Source organism: Durio zibethinus, chromosome 2 (assembly GCF_047325235.1).
Source record: "Durio zibethinus cultivar Kanyao isolate XHJ-2024 chromosome 2, ASM4732523v1, whole genome shotgun sequence".
Lineage (NCBI taxonomy): Eukaryota > Viridiplantae > Streptophyta > Magnoliopsida > Malvales > Malvaceae > Durio > Durio zibethinus.
The window spans coordinates 38,326,463-38,352,056 of NC_143163.1; the positions used below are offsets into that span (position 1 = coordinate 38,326,463).

The 25,594-nt window shown below is 32.5% G+C and overlaps 3 protein-coding genes and 2 pseudogenes across 16 annotated transcripts; 2 read left to right on the top strand and 3 right to left on the bottom strand.

The window, feature by feature from the left end:
- Positions 1–5,696: 5,696 nt before the first annotated feature.
- LOC111317745 (protein KTI12 homolog pseudogene) lies at positions 5,697–6,532 on the bottom strand (annotated as a pseudogene).
- Positions 6,533–6,557: 25 nt separating this feature from the next.
- LOC111317746 (uncharacterized) lies at positions 6,558–9,010 on the bottom strand. The gene is made up of 10 exons (XM_089754631.1): positions 8,986–9,010; positions 8,776–8,840; positions 8,452–8,565; positions 8,015–8,119; positions 7,858–7,947; positions 7,522–7,686; positions 7,297–7,416; positions 6,951–7,061; positions 6,766–6,847; positions 6,558–6,675 (listed from the first exon to the last, which is right to left on the bottom strand). Exons 1-10 carry the CDS (start codon positions 9,008–9,010, stop codon positions 6,623–6,625), a joined length of 930 nt encoding a protein of 309 aa, XP_089610757.1. The 3' UTR covers positions 6,558–6,622.
- Positions 9,011–11,092: 2,082 nt separating this feature from the next.
- On the top strand, positions 11,093–13,987 carry LOC111318271 (beta-glucosidase 40-like). The gene is made up of 10 exons (XM_089755991.1): positions 11,093–11,168; positions 11,367–11,438; positions 11,578–11,665; positions 11,769–12,015; positions 12,209–12,324; positions 12,538–12,761; positions 12,965–12,996; positions 13,191–13,293; positions 13,449–13,557; positions 13,669–13,987. Exons 1-10 carry the CDS (start codon positions 11,108–11,110, stop codon positions 13,841–13,843), a joined length of 1,227 nt encoding a protein of 408 aa, XP_089612117.1. The 5' UTR covers positions 11,093–11,107; the 3' UTR covers positions 13,844–13,987.
- Positions 13,988–16,712: 2,725 nt separating this feature from the next.
- BGLU40 (beta glucosidase 40) lies at positions 16,713–25,461 on the top strand. 14 transcript variants are annotated; one of them, XR_016334404.1, is made up of 17 exons: positions 16,719–17,268; positions 18,503–18,569; positions 18,959–19,017; positions 19,148–19,223; positions 19,332–19,403; positions 19,606–19,693; positions 19,805–20,060; positions 20,220–20,335; positions 20,554–20,777; positions 20,972–21,003; positions 21,184–21,286; positions 21,456–21,564; positions 21,664–21,861; positions 22,001–22,128; positions 22,637–22,743; positions 24,537–24,614; positions 24,718–25,461. XR_016334404.1 is itself a non-coding variant. In XM_089755985.1 (14 exons), the coding sequence occupies exons 1-13, from the start codon at positions 17,134–17,136 to the stop codon at positions 21,836–21,838; spliced, it is 1,512 nt and encodes a 503-aa protein (XP_089612111.1). In that variant the 5' UTR covers positions 16,719–17,133; the 3' UTR covers positions 21,839–21,861; positions 24,537–25,461. The 14 variants fall into 14 exon arrangements, 5 of the variants coding, with proteins under 5 accessions (XP_089612089.1, XP_089612111.1, XP_089612106.1 ...); XR_016334403.1 differs by having other exon boundaries at positions 24,537–25,461; XR_016334406.1 differs by lacking the exon at positions 22,637–22,743.
- On the bottom strand, positions 22,149–22,844 carry LOC111318272 (expansin-A25 pseudogene; annotated as a pseudogene).
- Positions 25,462–25,594: the final 133 nt, after the last annotated feature.

A 25,594-nucleotide genomic window follows, 5' to 3' on the forward strand; every position in this document is an offset into this window, starting at 1 on the left:
AGGTTTGGGACACTTTTGATTATTTCTGTGGGCTATGATAATTCCAAGAGAATTACATGTAAGGGTTCCATTGTCATCAGGTGTGGCAATTCCTCCACCGTACCGTGGGGAGGGAGAACCATCTGCTCAATTCTGCAATAATTGGTATTTGTTCAGCACCCTGGGACGGGAATGGCTGAGAACTTGATTCATCGTACCGACAAACTCTGCAACTAATCAGAAAATTCCAAAGTGTAAAAATAGAACCCCTTCAATTATAGATGCAAAAGACTAAGATGTTAAAAGAGTGTTGGCTGAAATGATAAATATAATAATACAAAATAAATATTTCGTAATAAATTTATAATAATAGATAATAATTAATAATTTAAAATATAAAAAAAATCAGAATTTATGTAAAAAAATTTTTAATGTGGAGGAAAATAAACTACAAACTATCAAAAAAATTTTACTATTAACTAATAGATATATACTAAATATTTTTTTAACTAAAACTAGAATAAATCAATAATTAAAGAAATAATTAAAGAAATTTCATCAAATAAGTAACTCAACAAATATACCATAGATTTGTTCATAAAGAGCTTTAAAACCAATGTTCATCGTTTAGAATGTAAAACATTGAATCTTGAACCTGCTAACAAAATTTTAGCTCAATCAGATCATAGATCGACTTCTATTAAATAAACTCTCTTTTCTTCCTTTTTTCTCTATCTATTTTGGCTTTTCTTTTTTTTTTTCTCTCAGTTTTCGATGCCACACCACTTACTTTTTCATGCCAAAATCGATCCTTACTATTTATTACGTAGGGTAATAATTTTTTGCATTAAGTCAAAAGTCTTTGGGCTTTTTAATTGGTGAAAAAAATGATGGAATGGGGTTGAATCCCACATTCCTAACAATCTCCACCTTCAATCCTACTAGAAGAAGATTCATCACCATAGCGGTTTCATTTGGATCTTATATTGGCCAAAGAACCCATTTCGGCCAAGTTATTGTAAAGCTCAAACTTTTTTCTAATAAGTGTCTTAGTCAACATATCTGTTATATTTTCATCAATATGAACTTTTTTGAACAGCATTTACTATTCTTCAATCACCGAATGTAGCCAATAATATTTAACATTAATGTGTTTTGTTTTAGCATGATACATGACATTTTTACTCAAATTTAAAGCATTGTGGCTATCATAAAATATTACATATTCTTTTTGATTCAATCTTAATTAAAAAAAAATGTTTCATTCAAAGTATTTCATTACTTGTTTCAATTGCTACAATATACTCAACCTCTATAATTGATAAAGTAACACATTTTTGTAAGTTAGAATACCAAGACACCGCTTATCCTATAAAAATGAATAAATATCTTGAAGTAGATTTCCTATTATTAAGATCACTTGTCATGTTAGCATCAGTAAATCCTTCTAGAATTGATTTTTTAGTTTTATAACTTAAGTACATCTTTGAAGTACCCTTTAAATATTTGAAAATTCATTTCACTGTTTTTCAATGAATATTTTTCGTATTAAAAAGAAATATACTCATTACACTAACTACATAAGCAATGTTAGGCCATGTACAAATTATAAGATATATCAAATAACTGATTGCAAAAGAAAAAAGAATACTAGACATAGTTAGTTACTATTCCTTAGTCACCGGACTAGTTTTTTACTCAGATAAAAATAGTTAGTAAGTGTGTTGCTAACCAATTTAGCATGTTACATGTTGAATCTACTAAGCACTCATTCAACATATTTTTCATGTGATAACTACAGTTTTTAGCTCTCTTATCCTGCATAATATCTATACTGAGAATTTACTTTATTGGACTAAATCTTTCATGTCAAAAGAATTAGATAATTGTTCTTTCAACTTGCATACTATACCGGCATCTTGTCTTATAATCAACATATCATTAATATATAATAAGAGAATAATAAAATTACCATAACAATTTTTTTTGACATACACATAAGAATCTATTACCGTTCTTTTATAGCGATAGCTTACCATAAAAAAATCAAATAATTTGTACCATTATCACGAAGCTTGTTTTAAGTCATACAAATTTTTTTTCAGTTTGTAAACTAAGTACTCTTTTTCTTTCACTTTAAAACCTTTAGATTGATCCATATAAATGTCTTCTATAAGTCACCATACAAGAATACAGTATTAACATTAAGTTGCTCAAGCTCAAAATTCAAACTAGTTGCTCATTTCATTACCACTTGAATGAAACTTATCTTCACAACTAGAGAGAATATCTCATCAAAATCGATGTCAGGTTTTTGAGAAAAATTTTTCATCGTCAATTAAACTTTGTACCTTAGTAGTTTGTCATTGTCTTTTTTCAACTTGAATACCTATTTATTCTTTAATGGCCTTTTTCTTTTCGAAAGTTTAACAAAATCATATATATCATATTTTTGTAATGACTTTATCTCTTTTTTAATTACTTTTAATCAGTACTTTCTATCTAAAATAATCTATACATCTTGAAAGCCTTCTGGCTCCCTTTTATTGGTAACTAAAATAAAATTTAAACTTGGATACTTAATAGATAGCCTGTGTTCTTCAGTAGATTTCTTAGGCTGAAACTCTACGTTACTTAATATTGAAGGTAGCTCTCCCTACTCAACATTATTTGGTGGAAACGACTACTCACCTTACTCTCAGATAAAAAAAATTGCTCTTCCTATTCAAAAGTGATTATAGCTAGCTTATCATTAATTATGGTTGGCTCATTCATATCCTCAAGTTTTATCTTTTGCTTATTTTTACTATTTATGGCTATTTTTGAAAGAACCTATATTTATGTTAAAACATCACACTCAATAATAACTTATATAGTCTTTTCATTTTTTTAAAGTTTGCTATAATTTTTTTTTCAAGAAAGACCATATATCTGCTTCTTACTGTCTTTCTCTTTACTGGATCCCATACCCAATAGCTAAACTACTCATCATAAAATCTTATAAATATACACTGTGTAACTTTACTATCAACTTTTGACATTTACTATTTTGGCACATGCATTAATGTTTTACACCGAATATAAAATATATATTTTTGTCCATACTCTTTTTGGAATGTCAAAACCCAAAAGAACTGATGGTGATCTGTTCAGCAAATAAAAGACTATGTTGACTGTTTCACCATAAAATAGCTTTGATAATTTTAAAATCCTCAACATACATTTGATTTTTTTATAATGGTGTAGGTTCATCTTTTCAACTATATTATTATGTTGCGGTATTCCAAGTTTTATCATCTTGTGCCTGATCCCATGCTTTGAACAATATTTTTCAAAGTTTTTAAATTTATATTCTCTACCATTATCAGTCCGAATATATTTTAAAGGTAACCCTGTCATCCTTTTCACTATAGCATAAAATTTTTGAAAAAATTACAATGCCTAATTTTTACTTTTCAACATATACACCTAAGTTTTACATGAAATATCATCAATAAAAATAATAAAATACCTACTACCACCTAATGACTTAACCTTAATAGGACCATATACAATAGAATGAATCAATTTCAATATTTTTTTCTCTAAGAATGCTTACGAAAAGAAACTTTACGATACTTGTCAAACAAACAATGATTACATGAATCAATGACATACTTTTGGTCAAGGTAATGAAAGATTGCCTTTTCAAAATTTGTAATCTCTTTTCGCTCATGTGTGCTAGCTTCTTGTGCTACATATTTGCTAAAATATTATCTGTAATGGCATTTAACTGGCTATATTCAATTGCATCCATGTCTTATACATTGTGCAACATAGTTTTCCTTTTGCAAGTATTAAAGATTTTTTAAGAAGCTTTCACTACTCATTTTTTTGTCAACTTTCATATCCTTCCTTATCAAAGACATTAATAGCAAGCAAGTTCATTATCATAGCTAGAATGTATCTAACATCCCTTAAAGTCAACATGCAATCCATAATAGTTTGCACAACAATATCACTAATCCAACAATTTATGATACTTTTGTTTCCCATTTTAGTGTAATCAAAGTCTTCTGCTTTATAAGTTGTAAACAACTCTATTTTAGAAACATAATGATATACCACTCTTGTGTTAACTATCAATTCAATATTAGGATCACTAACATGATTGTAGTGACTATGTGTACAAATTAAAGTAACTGAATTATTATCTAAATTCATTGCTACAATATTGTCATCATCTGAACTCTTGTCTTTCTCATATTTTTGCTCTTGCTTCAAGATTTTACAATATCATTTTATATGACCTGCTTTACCATAATGAAAGTACTTCATTTTATCTTTGAATTTGGATCTATGTTTAGACTTATTACAATTTTTTAAGTTATGACTTCTGTCATTGTTTCTAACCCTATTCTCTGTGACAAAAGTTTGATTCTTAAGATTTAAATCTTTTCGTCTTGCTTCTCTATTAAGCATACTATTATCTATCATCTCCAATGTCATCATATAATCAAAAACTGAATTAAAAATAATCACAACTAGAGTATTCTAACTATCTGACAATAAGCCCAAAAGAAATAATGTCTTCATTTCATCATCCATTTTAAGCTCTATAGTAGTCATCCGATTAAATATATCTTGAAAATCACTCGAATGTTTTGTAATCGATCGTCCATTCTTGTACTATAAAGTTGTAAACTTTTTAACAAATATAACTTTATTCATGCTTATTTTTCTCTCATATAATACTGTTAGTTTTTTTTAAATAGTGTGCACATCTGTCTCGTGTACTATATGATAGAATATGTGATATTAACCCATTTTTTATTGTGGCCTGTGTCTTCTACTTAACTTCTTCTAGCTTTCATCTTTCACATCTGTTAGTTTAGTTGAATCACCCAATACTGACTTATACAAATCTATGCAGTATAGATGATCTTCTATCATAAGCTTTCAAATTGAATAATTTGATGCTATTAATTTTATCATGAAATTTGTATAACGTTTCATGATTTCAACAAAATTTATTTCTGTATTAGGTTACTTTTGTATTGATGTTTTAAAATAACACTCGCTCTAATATCACTTATTGGGTTTGAAGTGACAAACACAACAATACAAAAATAATATATTGTAATAAACTTATAGCAATAGATAATAATTAATAATCCAAAATGTAAGAAAAATAAAATACACTAAAATTTAAGTGAAAAACCCTTAAGTGTAAAGAAAAAAAATCATGAATCATAAAAAAAATATCTACTATCAAATAATAGATATATAAAATTTTATTCTAACTAAAATTATAGTTAATCAATAACTAAAGAGATAATTAAAAAAATTTCACTAAATAAATGACTTAACAAATATACTTTAAATTTATTTTAAAAAAATTTTAAATTCGATCTCTACATTTAAAATATAAAATACTAAATCTTGAATCTATTGATAAAATTTTAATTTAATTAAATTATAGATCGACTTTTATTCAATTGATTCTTTTTTCTTCATTTTCTCTCTATTTTTTCTTATTATTTTTTTGCTTCTCCGAGTTGTCGGCACCGTACCACTTACTTTTTAACACTAAAACTGCTCTCCACCATTTATTACGTAGGGCTCTATTTTATCACATTAAGTCAAAAGGCTTTGGGCCTTTTAATCGGTGAAAAAGTGAAAGAATGGGGCTGGACCCCACATTCTTAAAACAGAGTACATTATTGCTGTTTTGCTAACTAATTGGACACATAATCTTCCTTCGAAACAATTGACACCAAGCACATTAATTGATCCTGTAAAAGTAAATTGTTCTCGTCATGACTCTCAATGCCAAGTCTGAGAGATGGTTCTTCTGAGAAAATAAGAGTAGAAAATACATTAGTAAACTTTGCATCAATGATCAAAGGTAAAAAATCCTAGCATATTACCCCTCTTTCAAGCAATAGTTCCCAATTCTCTATTCAGACAGTCTACAAACATCCTTTTTGCACTTTCTGCATCGGAAGGTGGAGGTCGCCCACTCAAACTTGTTTGCCCCGTTAACTTGATGAAGGTACGTCGTAGTCTACGTAGCTCTGGCAACCCAACTGATCTGGAAATATCGATGCATGGTAAACCTTGGCCAATAGAAATACTGGCAAGAGGTCCTCCAATGGCCTGGGATTGTGCTTCTACAACAGCATTGATCACCTCCTGTGTAGCTCTGTCCAATTCATACAAAGAATTGGCCTCTGAAAACCAAGTATTTTGTGTAGCAATGGTTGGCTGTAGGATTTCAACATCGCGTGATTTTGAGTCCACTCTTTTCGTCAAATAAGAAACCGTATCTGCAATGGCAACAGAAGATTTATCTACTCCATTATTATGAGGCCACAACTGCAACAATGGCGAATCCCAACGATTTCTTCTATCTGGTTTCTCAAACCTTCTAACTAAATCTTCAAAAATGCCATCCTTATGCGCAGCCTCTCCCTTCTCCCTACGTTCTTCATTCCATTTTCTACACTGCACTTCTCCAACATCACAATATAACACACGGTACCTTATCCCCGCAGCACAAGCCAAACACCATAACTCGTATCGATAACTCTTGACACTGTTCAAGGAATTAACTATAATGATATTATCTTTAGAGATAGATCTATCAACCTCGATTACATTATCATATACAACCTCGAAAGGAATCACTGAGAATATTTTCATCCAGATTATGAGCTGCAAAACCGATTAATGGTTTAGTAAATAAATAAGCCTTTCGAGGAACAATTTCAGCTAGAGGAGTTCAGTGTTGGTAGAGTATGTGACAAATAAACACTATCCTGTTCATCTGTTTTTTCTTCTTTCTCCATTGGCGAGCCGGAACAATCTCATATATCTTTCTTACAGCCTGTAAAATGCTCAACAACTAATGGTTTGTAAAAGAAACTGACAGTACCAAAAGCAAACTACTCATGATGAAGAAATCAATGGCATGCAATAATCAATATCACCTGCAAAGTATGTAGATGATCGGAGTTTTGAACACTTAAAACCCCTTTGCAGCGATAGACATCCATTCCATGCTTCTTATCCCAAAGAATCTCCTTAATCCATAAACGGATCTAAAAGAAAATTATAAATGAATTCAGCTATACGCTTGTCTAAGCTGTCTGCCTAACATATGAAGCATCGTGTTTGTAAGCATGAAACATGGCTTATATAAGCCCTCTGTCAAGTGCCAGCATCATTGTGACAAATGTACCAGACTTCTCAGGAACTGTAAAAGTAGACGTAGGTAGGAGCAGATTACATCAACTTGGAAGAGAATGAATCTAGTAAACTGTGTCAAGGAACTACCTTATGAAGATCAACAGCTTGTGTCTGATTAATGCATAATGTCCCCACACCACTATCATGAAGATCTCTGGAAGATATAGATTTGCTTTCTTCTAAGAGTGCTTCTAAATGAGTGGCATGCTAAAACCCAAGGAGGAACAAAAAAAGTAATATATCAGTTAAAATAGAGGATAGCATTCTTTAAGAATATGTATACTATGATGACTTGAGTTTTGTAAGACTAACTGTAGTGTCATATGCTTGCCGGTTCAGTATCTGAGACAAGTCTACTTGACACCGAACAGAACGAATGATATTGGCAAGGGAGTTTTTGCTATGTATCTCATTCTTCAGCTCTTCTAGAGCATCTTCAGACCTCTCAGGAGACACCAAATAAACCTTGTTAAGAACCTAGAAGAGACAACAAAACTTTTAGCAGATATAATTGCTGAACCCATAAAACTTTTTCTTGGTAAATAACCCGGCAAATATCAAATAATAAATGAAAGCGTGGTCTAGCCACTATTAAAAGGCTGCAGAGGTTGTTGCCATTGGATGTTATACGTAAGACGAGATTAAAACCACCGCAAATGCTATTTGAAGAAATGCTTCAGGAAATGAGGAGTCACGATGCCTGTTTAGCTGAAAATATAGGTTTTTGGCATCTACAACCTATTCAAGCAGCAAAAAGAAAGGCATTGAAGATATAGTGTTGGTTGATTCAAGTCATAAGACATACTACTCTAGGATAAAAAACATAAACAAAAGACTGCTGTAAATAGGTAATATGAAATGAAATGTACATAAGGACGTCAAATGCCTCAAAACTACTATGCAACAGATACTGCTTAGTTCATTTTAGGTTATTTAAATAATGTACTAAAACACAACCCCATTAATTTATTCAGTTCAAAACTATATAAGAGAAAAGCTACAGCAACAATAAGAGATGATTATACACTAATTTTTTCTTTCTTTTTCTGTCTCAACACACATACAAAAAAAAAAAAAAAAGAAAGGGGTTACTACAAATTTTGGGGTTTAAGGATTTTCTTATTTTAACATATGGACCTTTGATTTTGGGGAAAATTGGGCCTTCAGACCTATAGCTAATCTTATTTCAACCTTCAAAGACTAAAGCTGTTTCCGATTGCCACATTTTATTTTGTTTTCAACCTGCAAATGTAAAAGGAACAAACAAGCATCAACTGCCACCTGCATCGAGAATGAAAGAGTATTACTTCTTGGTTTTGTGATTATTATTGCGAGATAGGAAAAGATTATCTTTAGCTGTATAATTCAACCATTAAAAAAGAAAAGAATTATAGACCCTCCACGAGTCCAGATACTTTGGATTCAAAGCAATGTCTGTAAACCATACCTTTTCTTTGTAATAATCATCAAGGTGACAGAGGATGTAATGGGTCTAAAAATGAAGCCAACCCATTTTTTGTCTTCACAATTCAAAGACAGGGAAGGGAGAGGATCCCTAGCTATTACCCTTGTTGCATCTATTGGCAACAAGGAATTAACATGGTCGGCAAATCGGATGGGTAAAACAAACACTACAAAACCAAAAAAAAAAAAAAAACTTACTAGAACAAGAAAAAAGCAATGTACTTATATAGACACAAAACCAGAATAAAAGCAAAGAGGAAATTAAACAATTCTCTAGATGAACAGAAAGTTATGTAACTTAATTATTCTTACATAACTTAAAGGACTTTGAAAACATGCATCTGGGGAAAGGCATTGCTTTGGCTATAGCATTGGTGGTTCTTGGAAGTCATGCAGCATTGTCAGAGATTAATAGAGCCAGTTTTCCAAAGGGCTTTGTTTTTGGAACTGCCTCTGCTGCATTCCAGGTTGGTTTTTTTTTTTTTTTTTTCAATTTATTACCCTTTTTCAAGGCAAACTTTTCATGTGATTTGAGTCTCGTTAGTTTTTTCTAATTAAGTAATTTTTTAAGAAAAAAAACTCAATCTAATTACATCATCGAAAGTGAAATTAAATAATTAAGTAATTACATAAGATATAATAATTTAATGTAATTCGGTTCAATTGATTTACATTCATGAATAAAAAAAATTTTACTAATTGTAAAGAATTACAAATACATAATTTATATCAAGCACTCATAATTAATACCCATAAACCTTCTTAATCTCTTCTAATTTTATAAAATATTCTCAACCTAAATAAACATATACTTATATGTATCTATGTCATATTTATATGAACCTTCTCAATCTCCTCTAGGTCACTCACAAACATTTTCATCCTCTAATTCACTCACAAACATTCTTCAATAATCTTATAAAATATCTATCCATAAAATTTTATAACTCTTTTATATCTTTTTCTTATACTTAAATCTATAAAAATTTTATCTATTTATAAATATACAAATTTAACTGTTAAAAATTTTTTTTTTTTAGAAAAGTTTTTTTATTTATCAAATAATATTTAATCAATTTCAAACTAATTTATTATGAGATTTGAGTTATTATTCATAACATAATTCACATTAAAAAAAAACCATTGCAAGTTTTCCCTGGAATCCAATGAACACGGCTATGAATCAAATGTTCATTAATGGTTTCACAGTTCACACTGCATGTTTCGGTATTCATGTGATAATAGGTCTTTATTTTTAAAAGTAGTCTGATTTGAACCTGAAAAGGAAAAAAAACAATTGAAAGTTGAAACAGTATAAAATTCAACATATCGTTCTTTATGTCGAGCTGCCATCATTTTTCCAACAATGAAATATGAAAACTTGGAAAAAATTGTCTGCAGATGGTCAAGTCAATTATTTGTTATGCGAACAAATAGGATAAAATGGCCGCAAAGCAAGATTCTCCTTTGCAATTATACCCATTTATGGAAATTGCTTGCTGTTCTGTGCAAAAGTCAAACACGAAGAATGACAATTATATATGACAGCTTTACTTGCTTTAACTTACTGGCTGAAACATAATGACTTTGGTTTATTAATTTTGTTTGTTTTTCTTTTCCAGTATGAGGGAGCAGTGAAGGAGGATGGAAGGGGACCATCTATTTGGGACACATTTTCACACTCTACAGGCAATACATTTATCATTTATTTACAATAAATAATTACATAATAACTATATTCTTAATATTTTCTTTTGCACCTTACCTTATTGTTTTCATGAAAGGGTTTGCTCAATTAATGTGTTTTATGTATATTCTAGCCCTATGAAAACACAATTGACTTCTCTTGAAATATTCAACATTCTTATTTCCGCTATGCGATTGAAAGAAATCATTCCGAATTTTGTGATTCTAACAAGTTCCAATGGCGTTTATATCCATGTTAGAGTTGGACTATATACCCTGATATCAGTTCTGCTTACATGATTCAAATCCAAGTTGCAATGTCAAATTCCAGTAAGACAAGTACTATTTACACTGCCAAAATATCAATATTCCACATTCAAACAATGCTATACGGACAAACCTGTAGTTTCATGAAGAATCTTGAATTCTAAGAAAGTTTGAGATAATTAGGAACTAAGGAGAAACCAGATTGTTTACAGTCTGATGTATCTGCCAATGAAGTCCGTGAAAGAACAAGATTGTCAGGCCAATTAACCACTTGACTTATATTATTTACAGGGTTAATAATTGATGGCAGTAATGCTGATGTTGCTGTGGATCAGTACCACCGCTATGTTGTAAGCCTACCCAATTGATGATTTGTATTATACGGCCATTGAAGCAAACAACATCTGCAATTCGCTCATCAAATATTCCTTTCCAATCATTTTGTGGTTTTGTTTTCTTAAAACAGGGAGATGTACAACTTATGAAGGACATGGGGATGGATGCTTATAGGTTTTCAATAGCTTGGTCTCGGATATTCCCTAGTAAGTTTGCATTTATCTTTTCTTTTTAATCTTTTGGATTGCAATTGGGGTTGCAACTCGAAACCTTCAGCCTGAAGCCGACTCCTGTACCACTGGTCATTGGTATTTGAGAAAGCTGGTCGTCAATTTTACTTGTGGTCAAGCTCTATTCTGTAAAAGATAAAATTGTGAAAATTCTAACAATTTTCCTTGGAACAGATGGTACGGGAGAAATCAATCAGGCAGGTGTTGATTATTACAATAATCTCATCAATGCTCTACTGGCTAAAGGTATTGTTTTTATAGTCATCATCATATTTCTAAACATACCAAAGGTCAGCCTCCCAAACCTCCCCCTGAAAAAAGAATCTGATATATGACCATCAACCAAAGAAAATAAATAAGCATTGTCAATTGTGTTGTGATGCAGGAATTGAACCTTATGTAACCCTTTATCACTGGGATCTCCCTCAAGCATTGGAGGACAAGTACACTGGATGGCTTGATCCCCAAATTATGTAAAGAATGTTCTTACACCTGGCGTGATCGTTGAGAATTATTTATCTTTGTATTCTGGTCTTTCATTTTATGAGCAATAAACATGACTTTGGTCATTTGCAGAGAGGACTTTGCAATCTATGCTGAGACATGCTTTGACAAATTTGGTGACAGGGTGAAGCACTGGATCACATTTAATGAACCTCATAATTTTGCCATACAAGGCTATTATTCAGGATTCGAAGCACCAGGCCGCTGCTCATCCATCTTGTGCCAGGCTGGAAACTCTACAACTGAGCCCTACATAGTTGCCCACAATGTTCTCCTTTCTCATGCAACAGTTGCAGATGTTTACAGGAAAAAGTACAAGGTGGAAATTGGGATACTTTCAGATTAGCTTTGTCAAATTAGAATAAGAAACAAAGTAAATAGTTTTTTAAGTTTGAACTTGAAAGATGACATAACAGTTTGGTTCACTTTGGAGCATGTCTATGCAGGCAACATCAGTAATTCACGTTATCTACAAAATGAGCTACAATCTAAGATCAATTCTGTCTATGCAGGATAAACAAAATGGATCAATTGGGATAACATTAGATGTTAAGTGGTACGAACCAGAAACGAATGCAACAGAAAATATTGAAGCAGCTCAAAGGGCCCAAGATTTTCAGCTTGGCTGGTAACTGCAATCATCTTCATTCTTTGACCATATTAAATTAGGGTCAGAATCCACTGAATTTTCTATAGGAGAATTGACAGCTATTGGTTATTGCGACTTCGGTTTCATTTTGTTATACTTCAGATAATTAGGCTTGCAAATTCTATCAGGTTTTCTTCATGTAGTTACCAAGTTATCTTTTACTGGCGTGATGTTACACTATAATTACTGCAGGTTTCTTGACCCATTGATCTTTGGAGATTATCCAAGCTCAATGCGAAGTAGAGTAGGAAGTCGGCTACCCAGTTTTACTGAATCTGAGTCAGCTCTTCTTAAGGGATCATTGGATTTTGTTGGCATAAACCATTACACTACATATTATGCAAGGCAAAAGAAAACAAATTCAATTTTTGATTTACTTAACGACTGTGTAGCGGACGCTGATGCCTACACTCTGCGTAAGTAAACTACATTCCTTCTACATAAATTCCTTGTTTTTCTTTCTTAATCTTGTTTTCTGATCTGGAATCTATTTCATAGAAAATTACAAGAATAAAGATACAGACATATTAAGTTCATTCATTCAAACTGATCATAGTTAGTGTTTTGCTGCTATGCTAGCCACTCACTGAAGATACTGCTTTGTTCTTAATGTATGCAGCTATCAAAGATGGGAATCCTATAGGAGATAGGGTATACAAGCCCAAACTTTTGTCGATTGTTTCCAAACAACTGATTCTGACAGATATTCTTCTTATTAACTTAATCTAATGTTTCATTTGCCATTAATTTCACAATATGATATCAAATAGAAATTAAATCTGATGTCATTCTTTTCACATTTTTCTAACTAATTATCTTGCTTTTGAACTTATGTCAAATTGCAGGCAAATTCTATGTGGTTATACATTGTACCCCGTGGTATGAGAAGCGTAATGCAATACATCAAGAAGAAGTATGGAAATCCTCTGGTTATTATCACAGAAAATGGTAATATTTTTAAATCCAAAGGGAAGTTCATAGGATGTTAATGTAACCATAAAGTTGACTTCTTCCATTGTTATTCAGCTATAAAAAACTTTTAACTCTTACATTTCCTTTACATAGAAGAGATAATTGCCCCACTTTTTGTGCTGTTAATACAGGCATGGATGACCCGAATGACCAACTTATTCCCATTGAAGAAGCTCTGAAGGATGAGAAAAGAATCAAATATCATACTGATTACTTAACTAACCTGCTAGCTGCTATTGAGTACGTGATTAACGATGCCCTTACGTACATATAACTTAGAATTTTAGGTGAATATTTGTTGAGGTGTGTAAATGCCAGAATCATGATTTTGTTGTGGCTAACATCATGCAGGGAAGATGGTTGCAATGTTAAGGGGTATTTTGCATGGTCTCTACTGGATAACTGGGAATGGAATTTTGGGTACACTTCAAGATTTGGTCTATATTTTGTGGACTACAATCACAACCTCAAAAGATACCCCAAGGACTCTGTTGCATGGTTCAAGAACTTCCTGGCATCTACTTAATTAAGTAATGGATAAGCATATTTTAATTAAATAACGGATTTCTATTTTGGCAAGGAAATAAAAAAAAATTAACTATGTTTTAGCTTAAATAGTTCATGTAGCCACTCTTAAAAGTGGTATCGAATAGATTTAAAGTTCATATCACAGCAGGTTTGAGTATTAACCTTTTTTTTTATAAGTAATACTTAAATTCCTCCATAACAGATAACTCGAAAAGTTTGCTACACTGTTTTGCAATTCATTTTCGGTTTTATAAACAAAAAATAAATTGAAAACAAGAGATAAATAACAAAAAAAAAAAATCAATCAAACAGAAATTTCGGTTTTTTCACGAGTTAAATTCATAACAATATTATATAACAAGCCAAAGCTCATGATCTAGACAGGGAAAATAGGTGCCAATTGATCAGCTATAGCTCTACTCTTTGCCTTCCTTTTTTGATCTGGATCATGACAAAATGATGATAAAATAATATAAGAAATTGAAAGGAAATCCATTGGAAGAAGCCAAACTGAACTACTTGCCAACTTGATAATATTATTAAAAATTTTTCTTTGGATGTTTGGTTAAAACACCGCTTATAAAGTTAAAAAATTTCATTATCAATATATAACATAACGAGCACGTTATAAATGATGTTGATAAATTTGGCTTGCATTGCATTGCTTTAAAGTTTAAGCAATCTTTGCTTAGAAGGTAATTAGAAACACAAAAATCATTAGTTACTAGATTTTGGAAATATCTTAATATACGCCATAAACTTTCACTTTCAAGCCTAGCAATTTGCATGTAGGGGGCATCACAGTATACAATGTGAAATCAAAATCAAATAATCTTCCCCTCTAAACCATTTTTTATACAAAAAAAAATAAAAATACAACGTGAAAGAATCTTATTTTTTGAACATAAGAATCATACATCGAACAATGAATCAAATGTTGAGATGAATGCCTTCGCAATTTTAATTACACACGTATCAAACAAATATCCATAAATTAAATTTTCTTCTAACAATCATCTTGGAGAAAAAATAGTGTGTCAAAAAAGGAAGGCAACTCATCCTTTGTGTTCATAAATTCAAATACAAGAAAAGGAAATAATTGAATCCCTTAAGCATTTATTACTATCTTTTTTCAATTGCCAAAATTGCTTGGGCAGATTCTTACTTTCTCTGGTTGTGCCTTCTCAAATGATCATGAATCTAATTTTCTTCTATATGTGGATATACTTTTTAAAAAAGTTTTAAATATAGATTATATTATATGCAATGAGGACGGATATCGATTTTTTGTTTTATTTAAAAAAAAAAATTGAACTCATTTATTGAACAAAAATACTTACTCTTAAACCATTGAATCAAATACTTAAATGTGCAACTAAGGATATCGATTGTGTTGCCCTTTTCATATTTTTAAAACCCATTTTAAAAAATAGGAATATTTGATCAAATGGATTTAGGTTCTCTTATGGGACATGTACTTTTGTCACATGAAAATCGTTCTTTTCATATGAATGATGATGATAACTGAGAAAGGCCAAATACTCAAAGCATAGACGACGCAAGACAAACTTGCCACTAGCTAGATTCTTTTTCCAGCCCAGAAGGTGGAATTATCCAATGTCACAGCCGAAATTAACGTGTTGACCTGCATTAGGGAGCAATTGTCGGCATTCCAATTCCCTGCTTCACCTCTCTTCAACTCCACCAATCACTCGACAATTTTTGGCAATGTCTTTTTCTTTAATTAAATCGTTTCCCCTTCTATCAAGAGTAATCATTTTTAACTTAAAATTTAATGATTGATTCAATCATTTTTAAAAATGGTTTGAATCAGTTAAAACTTTTTTTAACCCATAAAAAAAATTGGAGCATCTATAAATCTTTTTATCCCTACCACTCTTTTTCTTATTTCAAATTACGTCCTCCTATATATATATATATATATATATATATATATATATATATATATATAACTAATCAATTAGCTCCACTCAAATCAAAGTAACCATTTGATTTTAGTCAAATGACAATGGGATTGCAGCTAGTGTTAATTTATTGATTTTCGAAAGGCTAACGAAACAAAAGGGAATCAATCGTTTAGTGTGTTTTGTTAGTGAAATATTGGTTTCTTAATTTTAGTGATTAAATAAAATCTTGAATTTTTAATTTTAATGATTAAATTTTAAATATATTAAAAAAAATCAAACTCCGGATTTGTTATCTACATATCTTTAATATGCTGTTTTAATTACCTGACAAACAAGGTATTTGATGATTCAGTTTTATGTAACGACATCTATTACAAAAGGAATAAAAAAGGACAATGAAGAAGGCAAATCTCACGAGTTAGGACACTTCAAAAACAAACTCCTTTGGTCATATTGTATGATTCAAGAATGGCATGGCGTTACTTGTAATGACTGCAAACAGAAGGAATTACCCATGAATGCGGATTTGCAGAAGGAATTTTGTTGAACTGACCAACAATCCAACTGTCAAAAATACCTTAACCAGCATTTTTTTTAAGACAGACCTAGATCTCTTTCTCACATGTTTTCTAGGTTGTCTATAATCGGACGTGTCCCTTTCTTTTATCTCATTGCTGAGCCTAAAACAATCTAACAAATTGAATTCAAGAGCAGCAATGAGGGAGTAGGATATGATGAGAATTGAGAAAAAAAACTGATATAAATCTTGTTAAATTGGCAAAGAAATTAATAATGTTGGCAATATGCATGGTCGGCCAAGGCAAACAGATGAGTAAAGTAAAACAAAACAAACACTACCCCACAGGCAAAATACAAAGCCACCCAGAACAAGAAAAAGCAATATATATATATATATATATTTATATATATATGTATGTACATGCTTGGACAAAACCAAAACAAAAGCAAAAGAGGGAAATGAAGCAACAAAACTTGCCCATCATAATGTTATGAACAAAAAACGTGTGAACTTAGGACTTTGAATTTGCTGCAGGCGGCCACTACCACCACCACCACCACCATAATCATCATCTTATTATCTCCACCATTTCCATTTCCAGCTTTTTTTTTTTCTTTTCCTCAACAACCCATTTTTTTTTTCACAGTTTTCACACCTAATCTTTATCACATTTCCTTTTGTGAGCTTTTCTTTCCTTATAAAGAGAAATCCCAATCCAAAATCTTCCTACATATCTCTCCCCACCATCACTTTCTCTTTCTTTCCTTATTTCTTTCACTATATATTGCCTCACCCTGTTTCTCTTTCTTTGTTATAACACAGTATTCCATTGGTGAAAACATGCGGCCTAAGAAAGGAATTGCTTTGGCTATAACATTGGTGGTTTTGGGAATCCAAGCAAGCTTGTCACAGAATATCAGCAGAGCCAGTTTTCCAAAGGGCTTTGTCTTTGGAACCGCCTCTGCTTCTTTCCAGGTTTGGTTTTGTTTTTCTCTTTCTTCTCTCCTTTACCCTAGGCTACTTAGCAATTCTGTATTAACTCACAAACCGTAGAAAAAAAATTAAACCCATTGCACTAAGTTTCCACTCCAAAAAAGAAAAGCTATCAAACTATTCAACTATTAAGTCTGCATCCAAAGATAGAACAATCCATGAAAGTTTCAGTCTTTCACGTGATGTTACTTTTTTTTATTAGCTTTGTTTTTTTATCATTATCTGTTTCGGGTTTTCTACACCCCAGCCAGCCACAGCCCACGGATCTCCATAATTGAAATTGGCTGGGTTCCAATTGATTTTTTTTACATACATACATACATACATATATATATATATATATATTGAATCAAATTAAAAGTTTCTGAGATTGGTTCTCCTTTAGTTCAGTTATCCCATGAACTTCGTCGAAAACCTAGGTAAGTCATTCGACTTACCGTTACTCATCTCCTAATCCTAGGTGATTTATTATGCAAAGAAACCCCTCCTTTTACTATATTTTTTGGATAAACCCCTCTACTTTTCTTTACTTTTGGATTCTGGTCATCGACTTGTCAATTCTTCTTTTTCCTTTTTCTTTTCTTTATGAAATTATCAGAATTTGCTTTTTTTTTTTCGTTTTTAATTTGTTGTCATTGTCATTATTATTTCGGTATTAACCATGCAAGTTTTTTTCTAGATTAATATGTGATCTGGATCCAAAAACAGGAAAAGAAAAAGATATTGAAAAAGTTTTTTTTTATTATGTTGAGCTGGCATTCCTTTTCCAACAGTACTCAAATATGAAGAACCAATAAAAAGAAATTAGATGTGGACCTGGCCGATTCATGTCTCACTTTAGAAGTCATCATACGAATTTGAGTAAATTTTTTTAAAAAGAATTATAATCTGAAAATAAAAAAAAATTAAATATTGAAATTTGAATTTTTAAATTTGAATAAATTTCTTTACTTATATGAAAGGAATAAAATGAAGCGTGCCATAAAATAAAGATTTTTCTTTGCAATTATATCCTTATGGAAATGATTAAGCAAGTAGGAGAAATTGCTAGGAAGTTAACAGTAAACGACACAGTATTTGCTGTTGAAATTAATTAATGTCCAAACATATTAGATTCTCATGCAAATTAAAATTCTTCTGCCGTCCTATGATGACTGTGACAAATCTTAACTTACTGTTGATACCGTTGAGAAAATGTTTTTTTTTTTTTTGTCAGTTTGAAGGAGCAGTGAAGGAGGATGGAAGGGGACCAACTATTTGGGACACATTCTCGCATACTTTTGGTAATAATACTTCTTTTCATGAAGGGAGTTAACCAATCAATTTCACTCTTGCATATACTAACTCTACATATGAAAACATGATGAAAATTTTGAGTTCCAATGCCATTTATTCAAGTATCATTGAACAATGTTAATATCAATACTCTCGTGATCACTGCAGTATATATATGAAACAAGCCTGTAATTTCATTAATTACTGCAGTATATATATGAAACAAGCCTGTAATTTCATTAAGCACAGCTTGAATTCTAATGCAACTTCGGAACCAATTAGAGAAGAAATCCATGGTGTCAAATTGCGACAGTATAATATTTTATCTGCTGATGGTATATGTGAAAGAACAAGATTGCCAGGACAATTAACCATTTCACCTGGCGTTATGTTACAGGTAAGATACTTGATGGTAGTAATGCTGATGTTGCTGTGGATCAGTACCACCGATATCCTGTAAGTGATGATCTTCACAAATGATGCTTTTCCAATGTTCAGTTTCCTCATCAGATACTTCTTTTCCAAAGATTTTTGCATGTTCCTAAAATACGAATGATATGTGATTGATTTTGTTTTCTGGAAACAGGAAGATATAAAACTCATGAAGGACTTGGGGATGGATGCTTATAGGTTTTCATTTGCTTGGTCTCGGATATTCCCTAGTAAGTATTACATTGCTGACACTGTTATTTACTATCATCCTGTTCTTCAAGAAATATTGGTTTGTCATGAAATGTGAAAAAAATTTCTAACATTTTGCCTCGAAACAGATGGTTCAGGAGAAATAAATCAGGCAGGTGTTGATCATTACAATAATTTCATTAATGCTCTACTCGCAGCAGGTATATATGCTTAATTCTGGTTTATCTTCATGAGGTTCAACTCAGATTGAAATGCAGTTCTATAAATAACATGAACTGTATCCTTGACTGTATCTCAAATATGATTCATCAGCCAATATGAAATTAATCAAATTTTATGAATTTCGTACATCTATATTTGTTCATATGTAGAGGCAATTTAAATTGCACGTTAAACCTGCAGGAATTGAGCCATATGTGACCCTTTATCACTGGGATCTTCCTCAAGCGTTGGAGGACAAATACAATGGATGGCTAGATCCTCAAATTATGTAAATAGATTTCTCACACTTGAAGTGATTATAACAAAATATTATTATCTAAACGATTCTCTAGTCTTTCTTTTTGGGGTAGTGATAACAAATGACTTTGTTCATTTGCAGAAAGGACTTTGCAATGTATGCTGAGACATGCTTCAAGCTATTTGGTGACAGGGTGAAACACTGGACTACTTTTAATGAACCTGATGCATTTACAGTACAAGGTTATGATGTAGGTCTCCAACCACCAGGACGCTGCTCCATCATTCTTCATCTCTTCTGCAAGGCTGGAAACTCTGCAACCGAGCCTTACATAGTTGCCCACAATGTTCTCCTTTCTCATGCAACCGCTGTAGATATTTACAGGAAAAGGTACCAGGTAAAATTGAGGACACTATTACTTTTTTCAAATCGGAAAGAAACTAGGCAGAGTTGATAAATTTTGAACCTGAAAGATACACATGCAAGTATCATGAGGAATTCACATTATGTACAATATGAGCAATCATCTAATTAAGAGCAATTTGTGACTGTGCAGGCAAAACAACATGGATCAGTTGGGGTATCATTTAATGTTATCTGGTATGAACCAGAGAGTAATTCAACAGAAGACATTGAAGCAGCTCAAAGAGCCCAAGATTTTCAGCTTGGCTGGTAACTGCAAGTCTGCAATCATTTTGAACTTTTTTGCACTCTTTAGCTTAGAGTTAGAGTTCACAATATACGAGAATTGACAGCTACTAATCAGTTAGAACTTGGGTTTGATTTTGTTACACTTCTGAAACTGATTGTGTATCCTATACATCATGCTTTCCTCTCATAGTAATCAAGTTATCTTGTCCTATGGTGATGCAATGCTTGGATGTCTGCAGGTTTTTGGACCCATTGATCTTTGGAGATTATCCAAGCTCAATGATAACCAGAGTAGGAAGCCGATTGCCAAGGTTTACTAAAGCTGAGTCCGTTCTTCTTAAGGGGTCTTTGGATTTTGTAGGCATTAATCATTACACAACCTTTTATGCAAGAGAAAATAAAACTAATGCAATTGGCCTTATACTGAATGACACCGTAGCAGACTCTGGTGCCTTTACATCACGTAAGTAAACATCCTTCTAATATTTTTTTTCTTTTGTAATCTTGTTTTCTCATCTGGGTTTTATTGCATAGAAAATTAAAAGAATGGACATACAAAGATATTTGGTTCACCCTTTAGAATTGATTATTTGTTGTGTTGCTATGCCTATGCTAGCCACTAACTGAGGATACTGCTTTTTTTCTTAATGTATGCAGCTTTCAAAAATGGGAAGCCCATAGGAGACAAGGTAACAGACGCCAAATTTTTGCCTATTGTTTAGGAACAACTAATTCTGACAAATATATATTCTTCTTGTTGAATGAATATGATGCTTCATTTCCCCATTTGAGTAATCATGTGCTGCCAGATGGAAAATCTGATGACATATGTGAAATCATTGTCCTTATCGTTCAATGTCAAATTGCAGGCAAATTCTATATGGATATACATTGTACCCCGTGGTATGAGAAACGTAGTGAATTACGTCAAAGAGAAGTATGGAAACCCTCCGGTCATTATCACAGAAAATGGTAATGTTCTTAGATTTTAAAAGGAAGTTTAGAGGATGTTAATGTAATAATGTACTATGGAAGTTAAGTTCTTCCATGTCCGTTAAAGTTAATAGCAACTTTCATTTGTAGATCGCCTTTAACTAGAAGATGTCAAAAAAAATTACTTCTTTGTGTATTGTTATTACAGGTATGGATGACGCAAATAGCCCACTTATCACCATTAAAGATGCTCTGAAGGATGAGAAAAGAATCAAATTCCACAATGATTACTTAACTAACCTGCTAGCTGCTATCAAGTATGAAACAATGCCTTACCTACATCTATGGTCAAATGTTACATATTATATGATCATATCTTGAGGTTTAATTTCCAAATTTCTAATGACTAAATGCAGGCAAGATGGTTGCAATGTTAAAGGGTATTTTGTCTGGTCTCTACTAGACAACTGGGAGTGGGTAGCCGGGTACACCTCAAGATTCGGTCTATATTTCGTGGACTATAAGGACAACCTCAAGAGATACCCCAAGGATTCTGTCAAATGGTTCAAGAACTTCCTAGCGTCTGCTTAAAAATGGAGAAATCAATCTCAGCTGTAAGTTTCCAAGACAACTTGTAGTCACAAATTGCACTTTATAGAACAGTTGTCAAAGAAGCAGTTGTAAGACAATTGAAAGATGAAAATTCAATTCCAAAACTGTTCTGATTCTTATGGGGAAAACTTTTTGTGACAGCTTGAAAATTTTATTTCAGTCTGCATCAAATTACCATCATCACATATCAGAGTTTCAATTAGAATATCTGTGTTTTGGAAGGCTAGAATACTTTTCATAGTCATTCCAGAGAAGCAAGTTCACAGGAGGTGAATTTTTTAACAATTTCTTATCCTGGACAGTCAAAAAGTTGCATTTATTCATTATGTTACACATTTTAACAAGCTTATGTGCATGCGGTTATCAAAAGCAGTTATCATTGCCTTAACTTGGAAATTGCTTGCTCTCATAAACGCTACCAAATATCCAATCAGCTGGTGCAAAATGGATTGCACCATTTTACCATCACTAGTAGTCACTCGAAAAGACAAGCTTTGCCCGATGAACTCAGCTGCAGCTTGCCAATTCTGGCCCCAATTTCATGACATTTGAATCCATGTTGTGGCTGAATCACATTCTCCTCCGGCCCCAACATTGTACACTAACACCAGTATCATCGGTTTGCCTTAATTTCGAACTTAACACCACCAGATTTGACGTAAAGAACACGCTTATACAGGACAGGAACAATGCCAGCTTTATAAAGAGCAATTTTTCGGAACATTGGTTGGGATAGATCTAAGTGTTGCCTTAGTGGATTGTACCAATTTCTTTCAGGTTTGCTGTAGTTTGGAGGGCAAAAGTTTGTGGCAGTTGCAATGATGGTGTCGTTTAGGCACCATTGTACCAAGTCGTGGCACCGGATTTCATAGCAGCGTCCACAGGTTAGACCATTATTGAAGAGAGCTGTGCTTAAAGCTGTTGTTTCAAGGCGATAACCTTGTTTTCCTATATCACCATAGACACAAGCACCCTCTATATGCATACCATAAGAGATACTTTTAGTATTAGACATGAATTTGAGAATATAAGATTCTTACACAAAAGAAACTGGATTATAACTTATTCATGGTTTCAGTCCCTTGCATGTGCTATATTCCAATCCTGATGTGATTGTTACCCAGCAATCCTGACCAAGCACAAACCCAAGAGCATAACCACAAAAATAGAACCCCCACCGGTAGGGTTGGCAGCCCAACCTAGATCTGACGGATTCCGACCTGACTCGACTTAATAAAATCAAAATTTATTTTTTTAAGTAAGATTTTAGGTCGAGTCGAGTATTATTAAGAAAAAATTAATATTGGGTCGGATTCGAGTTTTAAACATATATTTATATATTTATATTTTAAAAAATAATATTTTATTAATTTCAGATCGGATCGAGTACGATTTATATAATATCGGATTTGGCTCAGGTTCGGAGTGAACAAAAACTCATCCCAACCCAACCCGTTGCCAACCCTACCCACCAGCCATGTTACCTCTCCAACTTGTATTTGTAATTTACTGCTTGAATTGCTAAGGAAAAGCTGAAATTAAGTACTAATACAAGCAAATATTTGAGCAAATAATAACAGGGGGGAATCAAAAGTTATCAAACTTTTGCCAATTTTTTATTTGTTTAGTAAAAAATAGTTCAAATATCAAGTATTTGCTTGTTCTCTATCAAACCACCATAGCCAAATGGTTTTTACCAAATTGAAGAGATCAACTCAATTGTTAACTTGCATTAACATGGATAATTAATTATTCTATTAAATAACATGAAAACATAAATATTCTAATCATATATATATATATATATATATATATATTAAGATATGATCTCACTTATGAATTTTTACTTATTCAAAAGTATTTGTTTTCTCTTGTAATTAAAAACCATTTATTTCCTTTTTTTTTTCAAAATTTTTCACTTGTGTACTGATTGCTACAAAGGGTATTATTAAATGGAGGAAAAAATTACTAAAAAAATTATCAAATACATAGTAGTAGTTGAATAATTGATCTACAAAATGGAGGGGGAAAGACATCTTTTGAACTGAAAAAAAAGATGGAAAAGAAAGTAGATATTGGGCTGTGCTGGTTTGACAGCAGTTGGCCCAATTTATTTCATGGAAATTGGAAACCTCAAACCGTTAGGCCTGAAGACAGAAGCTTAACATTTTAGCAGCCAAGCCATGGCAACAGGCAAAACAGTGACAGACTTATGCCTCACGAATTCGTCAAGGCTCACGCTGCTCACCTCAAAGTTCTGGCCTCTCTCTCTCTCTCTCTCTCTCTTTTGTTGTTCCATTAACATATTTTGTCTAAATTTTGTGTTCCTTTTAAGACATTGTTGTCTTTTTGTTGCTTCACATGTCTTTTGGAAATTTATGTACAGATTAAATGGCATGTTATATTCATGGTTTCTAGTCCTTTTAAAACCTTAATTTCTTATAGACTGTTTTATATTTGAAGTTAACCTCTTTTGATGAAGTTGACTTACCTCATGTTTTTTCCATTGGGAATTGTGTAATTCACAAATGGAAACATACCCAATTTTGTGACTGTTTTATTATGTGTAATAACTTCGATTATGATGGTTTTATTGCATTGCTGTTTGATTGTTGCCAAATGCCAATGGTCCAAACTTACATGCAACTGTGATGTGTTTTTTTTTTTTTTTGGATAGATTGATCAGCTTCCTCCATGGACTGATATATTGTCAAGACTGCTACCTATGACCCTGAATGATACTATGTCAGAGCTGGTTTGTGTATCATCCTGTGTATCAACATCAGTTTTTACATGTTGTTTTGTTTTCATCTCTTCTTGTGCTTATGTTTTTTGTCCCTTTAATTTGGGCACTCCAGCATCTATGGCAAGGAAAAGATGTACTTGAGACATGATCTTGGGTGTGTTGGTGCTTTTCGAAGGACATATGGTGAGAGCAAGAGGAACGGATGTTGCCCTCCCCGTTTTGGAGTAGTGGTGCTATTGCCCACCACATGCTTCAACAATTGCAGAATGTGAATATCCTTTTTCCTCTCGCTTTGCTAAGATATTTTTACTTTCCGCCCTGTTGTGTTTTATGAGAATGTTGACATTGGTGAGCTATGATCATGCGTATCCTTTCATTCAAAAATCATGTGATTCCTTGCCTTTTATATCATTGACCTGGACTTTGAGTAAGCCTTTGTAATTAGCCTCGAATCCACTGGCATAATAAGCAGCTTTGCCAACTTTGAACGCATGAAGAACTCTAGGCATCTAGCACATGCAGTTCGGCTTCCACAGCAAGGGAACCGAGCAACTTTATTATGTAGATTGTCTAGATGGATTTCCGTGCTTGGGATGTTAAATAATTCGCTTCAAATTTTGAGTATGATTCTGATCAATCTTAACCTTTTGTTCACATCCAATAGCCAGCGAGACCTTGATCAGGTTGTTGGGCGGATAGTTGTTGTCCTTGATCAATGAGTTCTTGGTGGTTCTACTATACAATGCAACAATTCTTATTGTTTGTCTGTTTCTAGATCCAGGTCGAATCACTGTAAACTATGGTTGATTTTATCTAATCAACAGCTTCAATAAAGTATTTCTTAGAAGTTTGGCCAGCATTCCTTAAAGTTTTATCATATTCCAACTTGGTTTAATTAAGAACATACGATTTCGACTTGAATTATTTGTTACTTAATTCTTGAGTGCAACTTCCAAAGCTAAATTACCTTAAGTTCCTCTTTTTTGGCA